The sequence below is a fragment of the Phyllostomus discolor genome, chromosome 13 (genome assembly GCF_004126475.2).
Source record: "Phyllostomus discolor isolate MPI-MPIP mPhyDis1 chromosome 13, mPhyDis1.pri.v3, whole genome shotgun sequence".
NCBI lineage: Eukaryota > Metazoa > Chordata > Mammalia > Chiroptera > Phyllostomidae > Phyllostomus > Phyllostomus discolor.
The window spans coordinates 62,742,262-62,764,483 of record NC_040915.2 but is presented as its reverse complement, the minus strand read 5'-3'; the positions used below and the strand labels follow the sequence as shown (position 1 = coordinate 62,764,483).

Below are 22,222 nucleotides of genomic sequence, written 5' to 3'. Positions count from 1 at the left end.
TGTGTGGAGAGGGAGAGTGGGGTCACAAGGCCGCCTGTGCGGGACGGGCAGCGTCCCGGGAAGGATGGGATAGGCCAGACGCCCCAGGGCTGGTGCTGGCAGGAGGACTAAGGTGTGAGGGCGGGTCACCACAGGCACATAATTAGCTTGTTGTTTAATTTTTGTCTTCAACGTGTGACTGCATTACCCGTGTTCCACTTTAGGAAAGTAGCTGCGGTCAGGGGGCTGGGGAAGCTGAGGAAGGGGTGACCAGAGGAGGCTACTTCAAGAACAGGGGTGTGGTGGGAGGGGCCCTGCCAGCTCTGGCCCATTGTGACCTCCCTGGTTGTGCCCAGGCCTTTATGACAGGCACCCCTGAGGCAGACCCGTGAGCTGAGACACCTGGGGGCCCCTCAGTAAGAGGGTGGCAGGTCTGGCCAGGCCAAAGCCTGGAGTGGGGTCAGGAAGGGGTCACAGAAAAGTATGGAGGGGCCAAAAACCCTGGGGCCCTGTGGCCTCTCCCACCCTCAGTGCCCCCAACCCTCAACTTCAAGCAGCCATGGAGGATGCCTAGACCCACCCTGCCAGGGGTTTGTAAGCTGGTCCTGCCCCGGGCCTCTCAGCTCCATGCACTCAGTGGAGTCTGCCAGGACTTTCCCAGCCCCAGGGCCAGGGGTCGGAGGGCCCAGGGTAGGTAGCGGGGTACCTGGGGGCTTTATTGCATGTGAAGAGGGAGAGGCGCAGAGACAGAGACCCAGAGAGCCGGCAGGGGTGAGACAAGGACAGATGGAGGCAGAGATGGGCTGGGTCTGGCCCCTGCACTCAGGAAGGGAGCCAGGGTCACCCAGGCAGGGGGGAGCCCCCGGTTCAAGGCCCAGACCCTGCCTGTGCCCTTGCCTGCCGCAGGCAGCAAGAACTCCGGGCTCACCCAGGGTAGCCTCCTCCCAGCTCCAGAGCGTGCCCCTGGGGCCTGGAGAACACTCCTTCCTCCAGCTGGAGCAGGAGAACCAGAATCTGGTGAGTGAGGCGCCTGGGCTGGTCCCAGGCTCTGCGCCCATCTGCGCAATGAGCTCACAGCCTTTCCTGGACCTCCTAAGCCCTGTGTCTCAGGCTCCTGCCCAAGAAGCAGCCGTGATGGGCATGCCGTCTCTCTGCCTCCCTCCCCCAGAAAAGGCAGAACCAGGACCTGCGGGAGCAGCTGGGGGCCCTTCTGGGACCGGGGCAGCACTTCCTGCCCCTGTGCCCGGAGCACTCAAGCAGAACAGCCCTGGCCTGGGTAAGCACAGGGCGGCACCTGGGCCCAGCAGGGCTTCGGCTGCTGTCAGGACTGACAGAGTCAGCCACGCACCACACCCTCCACGCCCGCCCCTGAGCAGTCCGTGACCACAGACCTTGTCCGTGACCTTGAAGCTGATCCAGGGGCTCTTCTGCAGCCTCCTGAGCAGGCTGGTTCCAGGCCCCTGGAAGACAGGGCACCTTTGCAGCTGCTGCAGCGGGAGCTGTGCCGAGGCGAGGAGTCCTTCGTGCAGCAGTCCCAGGTGGGCACCCGGGCCGGCGGGGCCTGGAGGGCGGGGCGGAGCAGGGCCTTCGTGCACCAGCCCCAGGTGGGTGGAGGAGGAAGAGGCTGACCGCCCGCTGACCCTGCCCGTGCCCATACTGTGCTCCCCCCTCAGAATGAGCTACAGCAGATCCGACTGTCCTTTGAGAGGAAGAAGATGGCCATTACCGAGGTGCCTGCCTGGCCAGGGTGGAAGGGGGGGTGCTGGGTAACCCGCAGGGTGGGGCACATCCTGAGAGCACAACCTAGCCTTCCCCCAACCAGGTGTGGGACGGCGTGGCTGAGGTGCACATGGCCCTGAACAACCAGGCCACCGGACTCCTGGTAGGTCCCCCGAAGAGCCGTGCCCAGAGGTTGAGGGAGGCAGGGACTGAGCGGGGCTGGGGGAGGGGCGAGAGGCAGGGGGTATGGCAGGACCATCAGGGATGGAGGACTCTCTGCTCCTCTGCCCCCTAGAACCTCAAGAAGGATATCCGGGGCGTGCTAGACCAGATGGAAGACATTCAGCTGGAGATTCTGGGGTGATGTGTGGGGTCGGGGTGGCCTGACCGAGCTGGGAGGGGCAGGTGTCCTGTCGGGATGGGATAAACCAATCCCCAGCCCCTCCCCGGCTCCATGGCACCAGACCAAGGCGGTGCCAGGCCGGCGCAGGGAGTGCAGGTGGCCCTGACTCTGTGACTCCCCAGGGACCGTGCCCAGTGCCGCACCCAGGCAAGAAAGGACCTGTGCGTAGCAGTAAGCAGCACCCCCGCCGAGTTTCCCACCCTGCAGGCCCTGTTTGGGGAGGGGAGAGGTGGGCTTCAATGGAAGAGGCCCCACGGTGAGAGCCCCACCAGGAGCCAGGCATCCAGAGTCACGGGTGGGGGGCGGGGGGCGTGTCCTGGGCCGTCCAAGCGGGGACACGAAACACCTGGACCCCTGCAGGGGCGGGGGCAGGCTCTGACCTGCCCCCCTCCCCCGCAGAAGGCAAAGCCGCAGCTGGGATGTTCCGAAGGCCTCAAAGGCCAGCTCTGGTAGGTGGTGCGAGAGCGTACGGGTGGAGCCCAGTCCCCTGGGACTGTCCCCCGAGCACCCCTGCCCCCTGACCACCACCGCCCGCAGGCTGCTGGCCCTGAGGCTGCTGCTGGGCACCCTGCTGGCCTGTACCGCTGCCTACGTGTACGTGGTGGACCCCACACCCTTCGAGGGGCTGGTGCCACCTCTGCTGAGCCGTGCTGCCGTCTGGAAGCTCCGGGCCCTACTGAGCCCATTCCTGCGCCTCGAAGTGGATGACTTCCTGCCCTTCTAGCCTGGAAGCCCAGCTGCCCCAGTGAGGAGGAGGCCAGGCGGCCGGCACGGCCCCAGGCACCCAGCAGCCAAGCCAGCCCCTGCCCCACCAGCACCTCGGGGAAGGGTGGAGGAGGGTCTGTCCTGAGGGCTGGGCCTGTGGCTAGACATACAGTAGTGACACATACAGCGTCTGAGACTCTCCATGGAGCTGGGGACAGGGAGCTTTGCTGCATCCTGAGGCTGACCTCGCAGTGGGTGGGGGTCCCGCAGGGTGGCAGCCCCACCTCGGTCTTTGTGCCCCGAGTGCCTGCTGGATGGCAGCCCCCCCACCCCTCACAGGAAACCCCCAGCCTGCCCCCAGCACCAAGAGGGCTCTGAGCAGAGGTTTGCCAGGAGGGTCTCCACTGTCCATGAGGACAGAGATCCTCTCCTTGCCCACGCGGGTCTGGTGCTCAGCCTGAACCTCCTACCTATCATGTAACCCGAGGTCTCTGTCTGGCCAACCACCTCGCCCTCCCCACCCCCCCAGCCCCCGGCCATCACCACCGCCCGGCCCCATTCCTGTGGCCTCCTCAACTCAGGGCCCCTGTGCAGTCCAACCTCCCGGCACACCCCAGGGCTTGGAGGACAGGGGGACCACATTGTTGGAGAGAGCTGTGGAGGTAAACACCAAAAATTTTATTTAGGGCATTAAATTGGGGTAAGGAATTCCTTCTAAAACAATAGAGAATAGCTCTGTGGCTTGCTCACCCCCACGTGGGAGACACAGAGCTGCTGCTCCAGCAGGAAAGAGCGGGCTGGGGCCCCGCCCTCTCCCTGGGGGCATCCAGGCCCAGCCGGCTGGGGACGGCAGAGCCCCACCCGAGCACCCCCAAGCACCCCCAGTGCACGTCTCAGAGTGAAGAGCGAAGGCTGCCGGGCAGCTGCTGGGCGGCCGGCTCTCTTCCCGCCCTGGCAGGGCCTGGACGGCTCAGCAGGCTGGTGGCTCCGGTTAAGGCATCTGTGCTGGGGTTAGGGAGGGGGGAGTGCAGTGACCTGCGGGGGCAACCTGAGACCCCCACCCCAGCCTTACCACAGAGGCCTGGGCTTCCTGAGGAGGAAGTGGCGTCTAAAGTGCTTAGTCAAGCAGGGAGGTCAAGGTGATGGCTTGACACCTTGGGAAGGCCATGCTGGTCCCAGCAGACCCGGGGCCCCCACCTGGGGCATTTGGCCCCCTGACAGCAGATGGGAACTTCCTGAGGTGGGTGGGCACATGGTCACGGGCCCCAGTGGGCTGGGAGTCAGTCAAGGTTTAGCTGAGAGAGAAGTGACCTTCAGCCAACACCCCAGGGTCTGTGGCAGCCTGGCCTCCCAAACATCCTGGGCTGGGCTGTCCCGGGCCCCATGGACGCCTACTTGGCATCCCGCTCAGGCCCCGAGAGGCTGGGGAAAAGGCTGGAGGCGGCCAAGTGCAGGCGGCACACAGCTCCTCGGGGGGGCACCCCAGCGGCTGGACTCCAGGGGACCTGCAGTAGTGGGCGGTCCTCTGAGAGGCCCAGGTGGCACAGGTGCAGGCCGGGGGGCACCCTGGACGGGCCACGGCGCCCCCATCCACGGCTACAAGTGCCGATCCGCCCCCTGCGGGCCGCAGCGTCCCATGAGAGAGAAGCAGAAAGGTGGAGGTCAGCTGGGGGCACAGCTGCCCAGTGCGGGGGTCCAAGGTCTGGGGCACCTCCCACAGTGGGCCAACCCATCCCCCAACCTCTGCCCAGCTGTCTCAGTCCCAAAAAACTGTGCATTGCCGATGCCTCCACTCCACACATGTAACAGGCAGAGGTGGGCCGGCCCAGCCAAAGCAGCTGCGGAACTCGGAGACAGCCCCACAGGGTCTCAGCCAGCGGGTGGCCCCATGTATACCCTTCCTCCATCTCCTGCAAGCCCTTGGGTTCCCGGGGGCCCCTGGGGCAGCTGCAGCCCCAGCCTTTCTCCAAAAGCCGTTACTGCCAGGAATGACGCAGACCCCGGGGAGCCACATGCTTGTCAGCCAAAGACCCGTGGGCCAGCCCCCGCCTCCCAGGCTTCAACTCGCCTAAGTCAGCAGAAGTGCCCCCACGGAGGCTCCATCCCTGCTGCCGGCCACCACCTCTCCCAGGGCCCGGCTGGCTCTGCCCCCACCCCGGAGCCCCTGGGTATCAGCAATAGCCCTGGCCTTGCTCGAGGAAAGGATCGAAATGACTCTTTTTCTTTTTTTAATAAAATTATAGATATATAGATGTAGATATAAAAACATAAAACAGACACAACGCAAGCAGACGCTGCTGTGTGCTTACTCTCGGGCCCCTGGCACCAGGCAGAGCTCTGACCCCCTCCCCATGTGCTTCCCACGCAGGCGCCGAGGCTCCGGCGCCCCGACTCTGCATGCCTTGGGGTAGGGAATCTCGTTTGGCAGGGAAAGGGCTCCTGGTCTCAGAGGCCCCTGCAGCAGTGTCCCGCCTGTGCCTGCTCCCGCCTGCCCCCGTTGCCACCCACAAGAGCATAAAGCAGAGGTTAAGGCTTCAATGACAGCGAGTTTCCCGGCAGTGGGGGCAGCAGGGGCCTGAGCTTTAACACGTGGGACATGGCATGGCAGCTCAGCGCACAGACACGGGGACACGCCCACCGGCTGGGCGAGACAGGACACGTGGAGCCAGGACCCCTCCCACAGCTGGCAGTCTGTCCGTCTGTCCGTCCGTCCGTCCCCCTGTCCATCAGAACCCAGAGGAGCGCCGGAGCTGGGTGCCTGCGGGCCAGGGCTGGACTCCCCACAGAAGAATCGGCCTCGCCCAACTAGAAGTTTCCAGCCGGTCCCTGAAAGGCAGCAGGTTGGGGTCAGCCAGGCAGCAGGCCCTCAGTCCAGAGGACGGCCAGGGACCCAGGCCCCTCTGTCCACGTCTGGGCCACAGGGACCCATCTACAAGGGGAGTGGTGGGGGCTGGCCTGGTGACAACCTCGGGACATGGGTGCAGTCCACACAGATGCAGTCCGTGCCCCCTCAAGGCCCAGCAGGGGCACCGACACAGATCTGCAGCCTGAGGCCCTCGGCCTGCCCGCGCCCCAGGGTGCAGACAAGGGGATGGACAGGTGGGGTACAGGGGACAGACTTGTGGAAGCGTGGCTCTCGCTCCTGCTGACGTGTCCACACCAGGCCTGGGCCGCCTCCTCTGTCAGGGCAGAGAAGTCTGGGGGTGGGGGCAGCCGCTGGGGGGTCCTGGTCCCCGTAGTGCCACAGCAGATGGGTGGCAGTCACTTCTCACACCGAGATCTCGTACGTGGTCCCACCCACGCCAGACACCTTCTTAACAAGCGTGTGCCGGGCAGGGCTGGTGGAGGGCCCCGGGGGGCCGGCAGCAGGGCCCAGGCGGGCCAGGCCCGGGGACTGCCCGTTAAGCTTACTTGGGGGGGTCTTCAGCTGAGGGTGGTCCCTGCATCAAAGCAAACACATACATGCACACACACGGTGAACAAGGGACCACGGCAGGACAGAGGCCGATGAAGGCAACGGGACAGACAATGCAGACAGAGCCCTGAGTGGCCCATGCCACTGAGCTCAGAAGGGGCCGCCCAGAAAACAGGGGGCTGCACCGAGCCTGCAGGGGGAGGGCTGTGCTGTCACAGGACAGGCATCAGAATGGCTGTCACACCCCTACGTCCCTTGGTCCCTCCCACTGGCAAGATCACAGCATGGGGAAGCCAGCTAAGGCCCTGGTTCTGCCCGGTCCTGGCACCCTAAGTTACCATCTGGGTGGCCCCTTCCCCATCCCCGCCTCCGAGGAAAATGAGGGGCTGCCCTCCTGGCCGGATGCCTTCCTAGCAATTACCTCACTGTCTCATCAGGAGGGCAGGGGGCCCTCCCTACTTCGGCCGCCATCCCTGCCTCTGCACAGCCACCACCTGCTGGACCTGCTGCCCCCACAGCAGAGACTCCCTGACCCAGCCTGCACTCGAGTTCTTGAGCTTGGACCTGACCTGCCAAGCAGCCGGTCCACATTCTCAGTTACCCACCCACTGGGGGCTTGGGACCAGCCTGCCCTTCAGGGCCCAGTTTCTGCACCTCTCAGCAGGGAAGCCCCTGCTCCCAGGGGCTGTGGGCCCCACCCACGGTAGCGCATTGTGCTGCAGGGTGCTGTCCCCCAGATTCAGCCTTCTGGACGGGGACAGTGGCACCACCTCCCGAGGAAGCAAGCCTGGTGCCCCCACGCATGGGCCTGCTGGCTGAGGGCATGTGGGGCATTAGGCCAGGACACAAGTCCTCGCACACCTCAGGACGTGCCAGGGCACCCTTGGAAGGGCGCAACCCTCACACAGGCCAGCCAGGAGCCTGCAAGGTGGGGAAGGACCACCCCACAGGCCACATCAGGCCTTGCAGATAACCCACACTGGCTTAGCCAAGTGGCCCCACAGACAGATGGACACCTGCCCGCTGCCGGGAAGCCTGCAGCACCCCCAGCACCCACCTCTGCACGGCCAGCGAGGGCGGTGGCTCCGGGAGGTCCGTGTGGATGAAGGCAACGGCTTTGGGGCCCAGGTAGGAAGGCGAGCGGGGAGTGCTGGGTGGGGAGGGCGGGCCCTGGCGCAGGGGAGACCTGTGGGAGCCACTGCCTGGCCGGGGTCCCGGGGCGTTGTTGTTGACCAGGTCCGCCTGCAGGGAGGAGGAGGAGGTCCTCGGCGCCCGGCTCACTGCGCTGGACAGCGAGGACAGCGACGTCTGTAGTGCGGGGTTTCGGGCGCCCCCGAAGCCAGGCCCAGCCACCAGGTCGTCTCGGGAGCCGTAGCGCAGCACAGGGCCGCGGGGGCCCTCGGACAGCATGCTGGCCTGCTGCAGGCTGTAGGAGCTGGGCGCGTCGTACACACCGGAGTCACCGAAGAGCGAGTCCGCCTGAGACCGCAGCAGCCGCTCACGCTCCTCCCTATCCTTGCGCTCCTGGATGGAGGCCATGATGGTCCTGGACAGGTTGTCATAGCGCACAGGCGAGGGCTCCCGTGGCCGGGGGCCCAGCACTGGGCTGAAGCTGCGGGGCGGGGGCTGCGGAGGGTCGCCTGCAGCCCCGGGGTGCAGGTAGGGCGAGCGGTAGCTGGCCGCGCTGGCTGAGGGGCGGGCAGGACGCGCACGGCCGCCGGGCGAGGCCGGGCTGAGCAGGCTGTCGTAGGACAGGCTGCCATTACGGCTGGGCAACGCGTGGGGGGCAAAGACGCCGCGGTGGGGTGTGGGGGGCCCACCGTCAGAGCGCAGGGGCTGCAGGGCCACGTGGTCCCCTCCCCGTCGGCCTGCGGCCTTGAGGCTCAGGGATCGAAGGGCCCCCGAGAAGGTGTCGGCAGCGCTGAGCGGTGGAGACGGCGGGTAGGCGGTGTGCAGACCGCCAGCTGTGTAGTCAGGGAGGTCCAGGCTGGGCTCAGACGCAAAGTCCAGGCTGTGGATGCTGTCTTCCCCCAGGGTCAGGGAGTTGGGGCCGGGGACCTGCAGGGACAGAGGCTGCACATCTGCCACTGCCCGCCTCCATGCTCCACCTGGGCACCAGATGCTCTGTGCCCACACGGAGGCTGCCATCCTAGGGATGTCCTGGTGGCAGCAGGTACAACCAACAAGGTGTCCCAGAAGCTCTCTATTCCCTGGCCACAGGAGGAAGTGGGGCAGAACAGCAGCCTCTGGTGGTGCTTCCCCAGGGAAGGGTGCATCCTGCTCCAGTCTGAGTTTTGGTGGGGGGAGGGTCACCTCAGGAGCTGGACCTCAAGGAGATGTAATAACCACAGTGACCAGGGCCCTCTCTTGGGCACCCCACCCCTGAGGGTCGGGGCACTACAGGGCCACTGCTGGCCACTACACACACCCAGGGCAGTATCCTTGAAGTCCACCCAGCTCAGGGCAGCCACACTGAGTCTTCATGATTCCACACTCGGGCTGGAGACAAGAGCCTCAAAAGCCAGGGGGGCATGGGTGGGCACAGACATGGTCTTGGGGCACATGGCCAACCCCAAACCCTCAGTGGGATCCAGGACAATCCCAGGAAGGAGGTGACCCAAGTGAGGGCACCCAAAACCCATCCCTATCCCCAAGAAGGGCCACTCACGGCACATTGGCCAGGGAGGCTCGGACTCGCTGCCCAGACCAGTATGCCCTGAGAAGTAGGCTTAGGTAGGATGTCGGCCCTGAGAGGAGGGGCCTCCTGGGCTGGGGCTGGGGGCTGGTCTAGGTGTGCTGGTCCAGCCACAGGGCTTGCCTCTCCGGCGGCCGTGAAGGAGGACGGGCAGCCTGGGAACTCATGGGGAATTCCTGGGAATTCCTCAGGCAGTCCAGGGCTACCGATTGCTCCATGGTGAGCACACGACGCTTATACAACTCAGAGAAATAATGGGCTTTCTCAAACAATCTCGGATTCTTTTGAAGCCTTCCCGTGGGCCTTTTGGAGTGACTAATGGTGGAATTCCTGGCATCCCAGCACACAGTGCTCCTGTGGGCAGCCGCCTACCAGGCCAGCGGGCAGTGCAGGCAAAGGGAGTGGGGCCAGGCACACTCTCCCTCCCAGCACACTCTGCCCTGATCCCCTCCGCAGGCCCCCGAGGGGATCTCTGTGAGGTGGGGTCCTGCTGACACCCTCTATGCCCCAGGCAGGGCCTCCCAGGGGGTGAGGCCTCTGGGGCAGGGTCTCCAGGGCGGGGCCAGGCTTCCTACCTGCTCACTCGGCCCGCAGAAAGGCGCTTTGGAACCCGTGGGAAAGGCAGGCCGGAACTTGTACATTGCAGGTGTCGGGGGGCTGGTCCTCTGGGCCGACAGGGCGCTCTCTGGGGAAGGAGGATTGCAGTCAGGCCACAGTCAACCCACACCACCTCCCCCCATGCAGCTGGCCCTGCCTCACCAGCACTGCCTGGGCGTGGGGTCTGCCGGTCACTGCCAAACGTGCCAGTCTCCGACTTGGGGGGCAGTGGTGGCCCCAGATCCAGTGGCTTCTCATCCAGCCGGTCCAGGCTGCCCTTGGACTGGGAGGGCATGTGGTCAGTGGTGGGTAGAGTGTGGGCCAGGGACAGGGCTTAACTGGGAACTCCTTCCTGGGGTCCTGGGGCCAGGACCCTCCCATAGAATCTGCCCAACTCCTCCCCCTTCCATTTCTCTAGGCCCCTCCAACCTAGCTGCTTCCCACCTCCAAGAGTGTGACTCTCACCCCATCTCCTACCCACCCCAGGGCCCCCACCTTGCTTCGGCCCAGGCCAGCCTTCAGCCCGTTGTCACTAAGCTTGACCTTGAGCGGTGGGGCTCGATCCAGAAGTTCGGGCCGAAGGAAGGGCGGCTTCAGGCGAGCAGCAAGTGGCAGCCGAGGCGGCTCCACCACATACCTGCACCAGGGGCAGAGGGGAGAGTGGCAAGGGTGGCCCGGTGTGAGTGTACACCAAGGGCAGGGCCAGGCCCACCTGCCAACGGCAGAAGGAGACCTGGCTTAGGGCCCATAGCTGCCCACCCTGAACCCAGCAGAGGCCCCCTCGACGCCCTACCCAGGCCTCACCGGGGAGCCAGGGGGCTACACAGCACGTGCTCCACGTTCCCATAGCAGCCTCGGGTGAAGGGGTTCACGCCCCCACGAAACTTCCCCGTCACCTGTGGACAAGGGACCCCTCAGCCAGCGCGGCCACCCGGGGCCCAGGCCAAGGCGGACAGAGAGACAGCTGGGGTTCCTCACAGGTTGGTCAGGGTCAGCCCAGTGGTAGCCCCACCCAGGCCACCTCAGCTTGTCCCTGCAGGGAGCTGTGGAATTTACAGGCCCTGGGTCCCCGGTGGCTGAAGCGGCATAGCCCCACCCCAAACCCCACCAGGATGTGCTGCACAGCTGCCTTGGCTGAGGGCCCCCGGAGCCCTGCCCCCGCCCAGGGTCCCATGCAGCCTGGCCCTCTTGGCACCAGACACCCCCATCGCTCTGACTGTGGGGACCGCCCGGGTCTGCACCTGCTCATTGGTAGTGCGCCCTCGAGTGACCAGCACCACGTGGAAGCCGGTGAGGCCGATGACGGGGATGAAGAAGAGGCCAGCCACACACATGACGGCCATGCTGGCCCGTTAAGGCCAACGGCCAAGGGCGGAGACACAGAGCAGGTGCCTGTGGACAAACTGCCCACCTCCCCAGAAAGGCTGCCCACCCCCTGGGTATTTCCACTCAGCCGATCCATCCCCCTGAGCACGGTTTCCCTTGTGAAACGCGCCCGCGGCCCACAATGCCCCTGTGGTCAGGCCAAGGATACGTGATGGTGGTGTGGGCGGCGCCCAGCCCCTCGGCGTGGTTCAGCACGTAGACCAGGCCGAAGGCGACGACCCCCACCATGTGGGCGCTGAGCGACAGCAGGAACAGGAAGAAGTAGCGGTAGTTGCGGCGCCCGATGCAGTTGTTGACCCAGGGGCAGTGGTGGTCGAAGTCCTGGGCAGGAGCGGCAGGTCAGGGCGGACCATGGGCGGGGGGCGGGCGCACCGCAGGGAGGGGGCGGATGGGGTGGCAGGGCGGTCACCTCTACGCAGTTGTCGCAGACGCTACAGTGGGAGCAGCGTGGCGGGCGGTAGAAATGGCAGGTGGCACACCACTTCATACGGACCTGGATGCCCCGCACATCCACGTTCTTGTACAGCGGGGCCCGGAAGTCATCCTCCTTATCCTCGTCTTCGTCCGCTGCGGGCCAGATCCAAAGGGAGGGGCCGGCAAGTGACTCCCCTGGCAGGAGGGCCCCTCCCCGATCTCTGCCAGCCCACCCACTAGGAACCCCTCCCAAAGGCTCTCCCCATGTCAGCCACTCACACTCTAGTGAAAAAGAGCAGATAATCTGTCCTGGCACAAGGTCCTACCTCGGGGGAAGACGCCAGGGTCCATGAAGGTGGCCATGCTGAAGTTGGCCAGGACAAAGAGGAAGATGATGCCATTGTACACGGGAACAGCTGGGGACACAGCTCGTGTCAGCCACGGGCACCTGTGTGGGACAGCAGGGTGGAGCTGGGTCTGGGAGCATGGCAGGCGACTCAGGATCAGAGGAGTTAGGCATGTCCATGCATGTACAGGCCTTCAAGGCCACCCTGACGCTGAGCATGGCAGTCAGGAAGGCCACTGCTGCCCCGGGGCCCTCTGGGAGGCCCCGCCCAGCTGACTGCGGCTCCTCTGCTCAGCCATTGGGGCGGGGCATGTCCTGAACGGCACGGACTCTGTGCACCAACTCTAAGCCCGGCAAGGCCTCAGGTAGCTGTGAGGAATTTAACTCATATTTGAGAAAACTGAGGCTCCGAGAGACCCACAGGCCTGGGGTGGCACAGTTTTGGAGGGGCCGCCAGAGCCCACCCACACCCTCCCACCCAACCCAGCATGTTTCCCAGGCTGCCAGGAGGGAAACGAGTGCCATGTGCCATGACTGAGAGAGGCCAGTGACGACCGCTCAGACCTCCCCATCCTCACCCAGACCTGTCCCCAGCCCTGTGGGGCTCCTTAGCAGGACGATACTTGGGTGGGAGGGGCCCCAACTGTCAGCCAGTAAATGCAAAGCAGCACTAACCCCTCCCTTCCCTGAGGGGCGCAGTCTCAGAGTCTGGGCTACCAAGCAGCCCCTTCTTTTTAGTAGGTCACCTCTCTCCACATGACAGTGCAGAGCGCTTGGAGACTCCAGAAAAGAATGGAGTCTCCCCCACCCATTCCAAGTCTCTCCCAAGGCTGCCCCTCTTCCAGGATGCCTTCCCAGACTCCCGGTGCCCCGTAAGGGTCATGCCTACCTCCCTAGTGGGTGGTGTGCCACAGACGGTGTCTTCCTCAGCCCTCTGGGGACCTGACTAGAGCCCGGTCTGTGGAGACCCGCCAGTCCCTGGGCACATGGCCTGTGGCCCCTGCCCCGACTCAGCAATAGGTCCCGGAGTCCCCCGCTCACCTCCTACAAAGCCCCTCTGGCCTCCCCAGCTCTCCCATGGCTCCTGGCTGCTGTGACAAGCAGGGGTGTCCAGGGGGTCTTCTCCCCTCCCAGTACTAAGGCCCACTGTGAAGTTGGGGGCCAGTGGGGATCCCCCACAGCAGCCCTCGCTGTGAGCCCCGCCTGTCACCCAGAGCGTGCAGGCCACGCTGGTGCGCCCACGCCTGGCTTGGCCAGGAGCCAGCCCCGCCACCCAGCAACCACCTCCATGACAGCAGAACTTCGCTATTTTTAGTGGAAAGCAAGAAGCTATTTAAAGCTTCCCTTCCCACAGCAGCACGCTAGGCACCCCAGAGCCCGAGTTACCCCTTCCTCTTCTCCAGGACCAGTCATGGAGGTGGATGCACGGCCTGAGGATGGGCTTCTCTCTGCCAGGAGGGCTTCCTCCAGCACCCCCTTCCCAGGCAGCCTGGAGTGCCCACCAGCAGACGCCTTCCACACTCCCCATCCCTGCAAGCTGAAGCCTGGCATACAGACAGTGCTCAATGTGTGTCTGTGGCTCTGATCCTACCCCATTCAGCAAGGCAACAGTGGGCCCCTGAGGCACAGTCTGCCCAGCAAGGCAGGCCCAGGGGCACAGGTCCAAATGCCAGTGTGGAAGGGCTTTTCCCAAGCATGCCTGGGATCCAGGGAGAGGTGGGGCACTGTGGCCCCCAAACGGGTGGTTCGAACCCCCTCCCCATGGCGCCTTCTGTGAAGGGCTGGCCACGTAATCTGTGCAAAATGAAAATGTAGGCCACTTGTTTAAAAAGTATGAAGAATTTCAAGGCAGTGACAAGAGCGCGTGGAAGCACACGGCCCTCATGCCCCTGCACAGTCCAAGGGCGGGGGAGGCAGCCTGATCTGGGGAAGGACGAGGCCAAGGGAACCTAGGATGCACTGGGGCCGGCTAAGGGAGGGTGCGTGGGCAGATGTGGGGCGCAGCAACAGTGGGGGCACTGAAGACCGGAGGACACATGGGGAGGAGCCTGGAGTCTGAGCCCCACCCACCACCCTGTCCAGGTTTCGCTGACGAATACACAGGACCGGCTGCCTATCTGCCCTGCACAGCGGGACACACATTGCACCCTCCCAGCTGTGTGTCGGGGGTGCTTCTCTTCTGTCCTCCCCACTTCACAGACAAGGAGCTGGTACCGCAGGGCTTGACATCGGCCCAAGGTCTTGGGATGAGTCTGTGTCTGAGCTGAGATTCAAACCGTGACATAGGCTGGCAGAGCCTGAACCACACGGGCAGCCCCACCCCCATTCGGACCAGGGCTCCCGCCAGCCTGGGCAGCCTGTGCTGCTTCGTCCTCTCTGAGCTCTGATGAGCACCCAGGCCACAGGAGTTGGACAGTGACCCTGATTAGATGTTGGGTGAGGGTGTGGCTGTGGGGCTCGGGGGCCAGGTTTAGAAATCTGTGCTGTGACAGGGTGGATGCCTGCACTGAGGTGCTGGGTAGCCTCTGCCAGTGTGCGCATGACCTACCCACTGCCTGAGCCTCACGTACCCAAGGATGGGGCGCAGGCCTCAGCCAGTGGTGGGTCCTCTAACTGAGACCTGAGTCACTACCCCCAGACTTGATTCAGACCCAGGATTAGGCACACCCATGCACTCCTGGCCCCAGATACCCCCAGGTGGCCTTCACCACCAGGCAGTGCCCTGAGGGGGCTCAGGCTTGGCTCACACCTAAGGGAGCTGGCTCACTGGCTCACTTCCAGTGTTGCCAAGGCCTGGAACCCAGCCACCCTGGGAAACATGAGGACTGGGGGGGAGACGGAAAAGCCTATACAAACACGTGCACGGACATAAGCATGTACCCACGTGAACAGGCAGGGACGGACACATGCACACGTGTGCAGCATGCACACAGAAATATACATGTGTTCCGCCTGGGACATACATGTGTAGGCACATGCGCGCGCACTGCACAGCATGCACACGGACACACATGCACGTGTGATTGTGCACAAATGACTGCGAACACGCACATGTCAACATACAAAGCAAACATGCACAATGCTTGTGTGTGCATGTGTGCACACTTGCACGCCTGCATGAACACACATTCACGTGGCCACAGAGGCACACCTGCACAAATACAGATGTGTGCACTTGTGAACACACGTCTCTCCTACAGCCAACGCTGGCCCCACCTCACCCAGGCTGGGCCGCCGCTCAGCGCCCTTCCACCTCTGCACTTCCCTCGGCTCCCGTGGGCCAGGTAAGCAGGACGTGTGAGGACACTCAAGCTCTGGGCAGAGCCTGGCAGACAACAGTGCTCAGCCCACCTTGAGTCTGTCCAAGGCTCCAAGGGGCCCCTCTGCCCACAGAAATGTAACCTCACATCCACCTAAAGGATGATGCACTACAGGCTCACCCTGTTGGGAAGGGGCCGGACACTCCCTGCTGGCTACAACTAGACTTCAGGCCAGAGTGAGACTGGGCTGGGGGTGGGGGGCGGCCCAGCTGAGGCTCCGTGCCCTTGTCCCCGACCAGCCCCCAGGCCCTCCTCCCCAGCATCAGGACCACACACCACTGCCACGAGCCCCACCCATGTCAAGGCTCGGGACCAAGGCTGGGTGGGAGGTTCTGCAGGAGGAGCATGGGCACCCAAGTTTTCTGGGGGCTGAAAATTTTAATTCAGACATTTTCCTTTAAGTTGGGTTCTTCGTTAACAGTTCATGTTCATACACAGGGATGCCCAGGAACAGAGGGGTCTGTGTCTACTCTGCCCTAATCAGGCCAGGAAAGGCCTCTGGCCATGTGTGCCCACCCATCTGATCCCTACAGAGAGAGAAACTGAGGCTCAGGGGCCAGGGATACCACAGGCCACATACAGGGAGTCCTGGCAGGGGCCTCACACCAAGATTCCCCCCACCCCCTACAGCCCCAGCCAGCAGCTCTGTCCACCTGGGCCCACCATGGGCTGGCCTGGCCCTGGGCTGGACCTCCCACAGTCCTAGGCTGGGCCTTGCTGCCTGTCTGGGCCTCTGAGCATGGGGAGGGCTCAGGCCCATCCCAGGAACAGGCCCTGGCATCCCAGAAGTCAACCCATGGGCCGCAGTCAGACCCAAGACGGCCCAGTCCACCCCCAGGCACTGGTGCTCTGCCAGGCAACCCAGTTCTCTGATGTTCACAGCGTCCGATCCTTCTGCAAAGTGGCTCTGGGAGGGGTAAGGGACAGGGACAAAGAACTGAGGACCCTTGGACTCCCCATCCCAACCCAAGCATCTAACCCAACCTGGCATTGAGCCACAGCGTGAAGGACTTCTAGGGCCCAGGGAGGCACAGCTGCACCAGGAGCCCCGGAAGGCTTCCTGGAGGAGAGGGGCCTCTGGGAGCCTGCCCTGCAGTAATATGCTCCCCATTCTCGGAGTAGGGAGGCCCGCACCTCCCGGCATCCCTTCCATGCCCCACATTCTCCTAGCAACATGCCCGAATGTTCTGCTGGTCCCAGCCCCCTCAGGGAGCTGGCCTTGGCCCTCCAGGCCCCCAGTGCACCACCCTGTGTGACGCCAGGAGCTACTGCCTGTGCAGACCTGCCCTCATGTTTACTGAGTGCCGAGACAGGGCCCAGGCCCCTCAGCAGCCACTGAAGCCCAGGGATTGAAGGCAGAGGAGACAGAACCCTGGGGCCAGGGAGAGGGTGCAGCAGTGCTGCTCGCCCCACACGTGTCTGAGTCTGCAGCAGGCCTGGGCCCGGAAACAGAGCAGAAAGAAGCGCGGGCACTGGGGTGATGAAAGACCAGTCCTGAGGAGGGGACTGCCTAGACCCCTGCCTGCCCAGAACTGGCACACTGCGCCAGCATGGATGGGCCTGGCGTCCCACAGAGTGAGCCAGCCCCTTCTCAAGAACCCAGCTGCCAGGGTGGGGCAGGCCAGGATCAAGTTGGCCCAGGTACTGTGGGTGGCCTCAGGGTCGGGCTGCAAGGGACCCCTGTCCTGGGGATAAGTGAGGCTCCCTTGGCTAGGTGGCCACTCCACGTGGACCCCAGCTAGTGCCCCTGGACCATCATCCTGCCACAGGGACATACGTGGCACCTTCTCCTGGGCCATACACAGGGCAGAAAGCAGGCACCACCTGTGGTACCCCAAGGGATCCCTGCACCTCCCAGCGTGGCGTCCCTGAGCTCAGACCCCCATCGGTGAGAAGACAGGAAGGAAGACCTGGCGCACAGCAGAGTACAAAGGGTGCAGCAGCTGCACAGCCTACTACTTGGGGGTAAGTCGAGTTCACAGGACAGCGAATAAGAGTCCTCTGAAATCACCGGAAGGGCTCATCTCACACAGCTCAGTACAGGGAGGCCAGGTGAGCCTGGAGAAAGGGATGAATGGGCCCTCTGGAGTGGAGTCAATTTCAATTCCTTTTTAAATTTTTTTTTTCCTGCGTTTCACAAGTTCCCAGTAGTGAACATGTATTACTTTGAATGTTAGGAGGAAAAATGCTAAGTTGCACTTAGGAAATGAAAAGCTGAGAATCCCTGAAACTGCCCACCCTGAGGCACCCAACCCCCCAGAAAACCCAGCAGGACTCCTTCCCCCTCTTCCTGCGCCTGCTGCCCACCTGCCCCTCTCCTCTCTGCCCCACAGGCAGCAGCCTCTGAGTGACAAGAACACTCCTGCCCACCAAAGCTAGAAATAAGCCCATCCACACAGGCCTTTTTTAAACACGCTCTTGGCAGCCTATGACACCTACCCAGCTCCAGAGTCCAGGTAGTGGGCTCTCCCGCCTCCACAGGCACCCAGCACAGACTCGCCATACACAAAGCAGCCACCCTCGCTCTTACTAATGTGAAAGGGTGCCATGCCAGCCCCTGCCCACCCTGCTCCAGGTTCACTCACACTCGGGCTGACCCGCCTCCACTCAGAGGCCCCACTGGCTTCAGGCACACCTGAGGCCTCCAGTCCCCAGGAAGGTTTAAATGGTTGTTGCTTTGGTCAGTTGGGCTGTGTCTGAGCCTGGGACTCGTGGAAGGGGGTGGTCACAGACCCGCATGGCTCAAGTCTGGTGTCCCAACCTCTCCTTGTGCCAGAAGGAGATTTGGGGAGCACCCACAACCATGCGGAGGGAGTTGTATCCTTAGCCCACCACTTTGGTCTGTGAGCCAGCCTGCGTTTCAGCTGAAGAAGCTAAAGCTGCAAAAGCCCAGAGCCCTGCCTGCTTTCTGCCTCAGGAGTTCCAATGCCCGCTGTGACCAGGGTCCCTGGGTGTGGCCTGGCCTAGGCCCTCTAGCTGTGATCACTAGGCTTTCCCGTGAGGAAGGTCAAGGAAGAGTGGAGGAGAGTACTGCCAGGCCAGTGTCACCAGCGGCTGTGGTGGGGCAGGCACATGAGAGACAGCCCATACCACACCTACTTGGGAACAACCCGGCTCTGGCCCCTGGCCAGACAGCGAGAGGGGACCCACGAGAGCCCTCAGCTCCTCCAAGGAAGAGCTGGTGGCTCTGGGCAGCCCACATCGCCTCCTGAAGACTGCAGGAAGGGGCAGGCTGCAGCCACACCCTGAGCACCCACTGCACACTCTCCTGTCCAGGCCCAGTGCTTCACAACTAGGGCCTGCCTGGCACACTCACTAGGTGCCCACCCGACATTCGTGTCCCCACACACAGGACTCATCTTTCCCTGGTGCCCCAGGAAAAGCACACTCACAGCTTCAGCCTCAGCCCAGGGTAAGGACTCACGATGCCTAAAACCCTGGTGCCAGCCTTGCCCTGGCCAGCCCTCCGAGCTGCGCCGGGTCCCTGTACCTAGTCCCAGCCCCTTCTGACCCGGCTGTGGCCCCTGCGTCCCCCGGCGACGCGGCGGACTCACGTGAACACGAAGAACAGGGTGCTGGAGCCGACCAACAGCGCGGCGGCTGTGGCCACTGGGATGTACTTGGCGGGTTTGAGGCGCGTCCCGGGGCTGCGGGGCATCCTGGGCGCCGCGCCGCCGCATCCCTCCCCGGGGCCTGACGGGCGGGGCCGGCGGGGTCGTGCCGGGGTTGGCGGGGCGGGCTGGACTCGACGCTGGACCCGCGGCGGCGGCGGCAGAGGAGGAGGAAATCCCACCCCACGGGCGGCGCGGCGGCTGCTGATGTCAGCGCGCCCCTTAAGGTGGACCCGGCGGCGAGGGGCGCGGGGCTGGGAGGCGAGGAGGCGGGGCTGAGCGGTGAGGGGGCGGGGTCGAGGACGCAGGAGAAAACGCCAGTCCCACTACGCCCTCCTTCCGACGCAGGATGCCGGAGCCCACCCAAGCCTGGGACCCCAGAGCGCCCAGCTGCGAGCGCGCGCATGCGCACTTGGCTGAACCTTGTCGAGCTCTGCCCCGCGCCTCAGACCCACCACTCCTCGCCTTGTTGCACCCGCCCGGCGATTGCCTACGGCTCTGGGAAACCGCAGCCGTAGCACACTGCAGGCCATGCCCACCAAGTGGACATCATATCATAGAGAACGCCAGGCACTCTGTTCCCAGCCCACAGGCTCTGGTGCTGAGGCATGTCAGTCCCCTCCTAGGCCTCTGTTTGCACAGACCTGTCCCTAAACACCTCGGAACACTGTGTCCCTGTGGGCAGGCTGATGGACCTACTCCACGCTGTTCTCGATAGTGCCAGACCCCTCTCATCTGGAGCTCCTCCCACTCCGGTATTCAGGAGGGGTCGGGAGTTGTGCAGGGGCACCTTGGTTGTTTATCCCCTTCCCACCTCACAGCCCTCTGGCCACTCGGCAAGACCGAGCACAGCTAGCAGGCAGGGTAAGGGCAGTGGGGAACCGGTCCCTCCGTCTCCTGGCCCAAGCTGCAGGCTTGGGAGTATGAGTGGGTGAAAGGTCCAAGGCCAGGCGAGACCCTCAGCCTCCCCGGGGCAGGGTGGAGCACCTCTCAGGAAGCACCGGGCACTCTGCCCCTGCGTGGGATAGGCCCGTGGTCAGGCCCACCTCCAGCAGGAAATCCCCCCGCCCGCGCAGACGCCGCTTAAGGTGGACCAGCGGCCTTGCAGAGCCCGCTAGGGGTGGGCGGGACCAGCGGGGTAGCGTGTGCAGCGGCTCTAGGAGACTGGGACTTCGATCAAGCTCCACAGCCTCTCCAGTGGGCATCAGCAAGTGTCTCCATCCGTGGCCGCCTGCGACACAGCGGCCATCTCCTTAGGCCAAGCTGCCAGATGCTCTGGGGTTTCTTGGCCTGGAGGCCCCTCCTTGCCGGTAGGTGGGCCTTCTTAAGGCCTCAGCTTCGAAGGCTGCGGGCTGTGAACTGCTATTAAGGAACCCGGGACAGGGGCCAGACCGCGGCGTTAAGGCAGCTTGACAGCAGATACGGTGATGCGCTTTCTCCCACAACACCCCGTTGTGGCCTCTGCCCACTCCAGGAGGCCCACGGCATGGGGGACTAGTTCTGAGGTGAAGTCTGGGGCAGTGGGGGTGGATTCAGAGTGCCAAGGTGAACAAAGAACAGGCCCCACCTGGAGCAGACCCCTCCTCATGGCTGTCTGAGATAACATAGCCCTATGGTGGCCTAAGATTACAAACAGGCCCTTGGGACAAGGGACACCACTCCAGCCAAACTGTGCCCTGCGGCGGCTTCGCCCTTGTTCTTGCCTCTCTGCAGCCCTGCTCATAGACCACCCCTCCTCTGGTAACTGGGCCTGGACACAGACCCACTCATTAGTAGAGGCTCCTCCTGACTCACCCACTGCACCCAGAGTGGGGCTCTGCTGTGTAGGGGTGCTGAGACAGCTGAAAGCTGTGGAGTGCCAAATGCTGGTCATACAAAGGAAGGACACTCATGCCTCTTTACTGAGGTGCCTGCAGATTGCCTGGGCAGAAAGGATCCCAGGTGGGATGGACCCAGTGAGGCCGTAGCCCAGAAATACTCCACCCAAGGAATTAAGTTCTCAGAAAAATGAAAGCAGTTTCCCCAACACCCCCACTCTTCACAGGAATGAAAAGGTAATAGGTCACCTCACCTCTTTTCATCCCCAATACTGTTAGCACCCCAATCCTGGCTTCTCACCACCTCTGTGCCACAGGGAGCCCACCTGAAATTGCTGACTGGGGACAGTGGGCTAGGGGGTTAAAGGAACCCCACTGCACCCACATGTTTCCTGTGGTAGCGCCTTCTGCATGTGCTGGTAACAGCTCCAAGTTTAAATGTGCCTGGTCACGGCGCACCTCTGTCCTCCAATTCAAAGGGGCCTTCCCAGTTTGCAGTTACATCTTCCTACCCAAGAGGAAGTCAACCTGGGGTTTTACATCAAGTGGGGAGTTGTCTTTTATTGGGGCCCAAAACAATGTTAAACATCCATTCTATGCTGAAAGGGGTATCTGATCCCCCTTCCCCAGAGGATCAAGCCCGAGACCCTCCACCTAATCACCCAACGGAGGACTCACAGGGAAGAAACACCTGCCCTTCACAGCACAACTGCAGTTCAAGCAGGGTGAGATGTCCAAGTTTTGGTGTCCCTCCTCGGGTGGGAAAACCCACCGCACTGATGCTGACCTGTGCCCTGAGGCCTAGGGCTGCCGGGACACTGGCCATCGAAGCTGGCCAGTGATGTCTTCGGTGTTAAAACCCGAGTGGCTTCCTTTAGAGGTGTGCCCCCCAGACTGACCACAGACAGTTTAAAGTGGACAAATGTCACAGGACACACAGGGCCCTGCTAGCAGACGTCAGCACACTGAAGCACCTCTGGGAGGTGTTAATGGCAAACACAGGAGGCATGAATACCCACTCTGGGTTGGTCCACCTCTGCTCCCCACCCCCCCACCCCCCACTGTAAGGTGGGGAGGCCACACACAGCTCCTCAGAGGTGACCTCCCCAGGAACACACCATCACAGGTGAGACCACATGCTTTCAAAAGCCTGCCAGCACACTGAAAACCCTTTTCCCCTACATAGGGTGTCTACAGAGGCACCCCACCTACAAGCCAAACCCCCAAATGGCACTAACCCATTTGCATTCTTGAAAGCATCCTTTATTTAGAGCTATTGTAGGTATCCATGATTCCACCCAGATGGAGATGTCGGGAGAAAGAGGATAGAGTGGTTTTCTCCGATGACGGCGGTGGTGGGGCTGAGCCCTGCTGACACACTGCCACAAACTGCACGTGCGTGCTGTGGGACTGGTCCATCCCTGCCTGCAGGCTGAGCAGACGGCCTTGGCCAAAGCCTGGATGGAGGTCTGCTTGGCCTCCTTGTACCAAAGCCAAGGAATTTGGTGGTCTCCCTTTCACTTCCCCAAAGGCAAAAAAGAAAAAAGGGCCTCCCACTCCTCACCACAGGGCAGAGACACATCAGGCCTTCAGGAGGCAGAGCACCCAGCACTGGTCTCTCCCTGCCCAGCTGCCCCACAGCAGCCCCAAGTCCAGGACAGAACGAGCATGACCAGCAGGGTCAGACCCAGAGCGCCACCCCACGCCTTGGAGCCAGTGCAGGCCGGCGCACACACGGTCCTGCCCTCCGTGAGGGTTTCCAACGTGTCGTTTATTCACTACTTTTGATGACTATAAATAAGTGTTTCCACTATG

General features: G+C 63.1%; 2 protein-coding genes across 6 annotated transcripts; one reads left to right on the top strand and one right to left on the bottom strand.

Annotated features, from left to right (window-relative positions):
• Positions 1 to 462: 462 nt before the first annotated feature.
• CCDC188 (coiled-coil domain containing 188) lies at positions 463 to 2,913 on the top strand. Its single transcript, XM_028527107.2, has 9 exons — positions 463 to 996; positions 1,148 to 1,255; positions 1,413 to 1,517; positions 1,653 to 1,709; positions 1,802 to 1,861; positions 1,994 to 2,058; positions 2,224 to 2,272; positions 2,474 to 2,550; positions 2,639 to 2,913. The coding sequence occupies exons 1-9, from the start codon at positions 463 to 465 to the stop codon at positions 2,823 to 2,825; spliced, it is 1,242 nt and encodes a 413-aa protein (XP_028382908.1). The 3' UTR covers positions 2,826 to 2,913.
• A 573-nt stretch (positions 2,914 to 3,486) lies between these two features.
• On the bottom strand, positions 3,487 to 19,023 carry ZDHHC8 (zinc finger DHHC-type palmitoyltransferase 8). 5 transcript variants are annotated; one of them, XM_036013673.1, is made up of 11 exons: positions 18,534 to 19,023; positions 11,640 to 11,761; positions 11,393 to 11,466; positions 11,048 to 11,220; positions 10,755 to 10,857; positions 10,318 to 10,409; positions 10,009 to 10,150; positions 9,676 to 9,796; positions 9,492 to 9,601; positions 7,279 to 8,294; positions 3,487 to 4,423 (listed from the first exon to the last, which is right to left on the bottom strand). In XM_036013673.1, exons 1-11 carry the CDS (start codon positions 18,635 to 18,637, stop codon positions 4,198 to 4,200), a joined length of 2,283 nt encoding a protein of 760 aa, XP_035869566.1. In that variant the 5' UTR covers positions 18,638 to 19,023; the 3' UTR covers positions 3,487 to 4,197. The 5 variants fall into 5 exon arrangements, with proteins under 5 accessions (XP_035869566.1, XP_035869564.1, XP_028384375.1 ...); XM_036013671.1 differs by having other exon boundaries at positions 3,489 to 4,423; positions 11,309 to 11,466; positions 18,534 to 19,019; XM_028528574.2 differs by having other exon boundaries at positions 3,491 to 4,423; positions 7,279 to 8,279; positions 11,309 to 11,466; positions 18,534 to 19,017.
• Between the last annotated feature and the right edge of the window lie 3,199 nt (positions 19,024 to 22,222).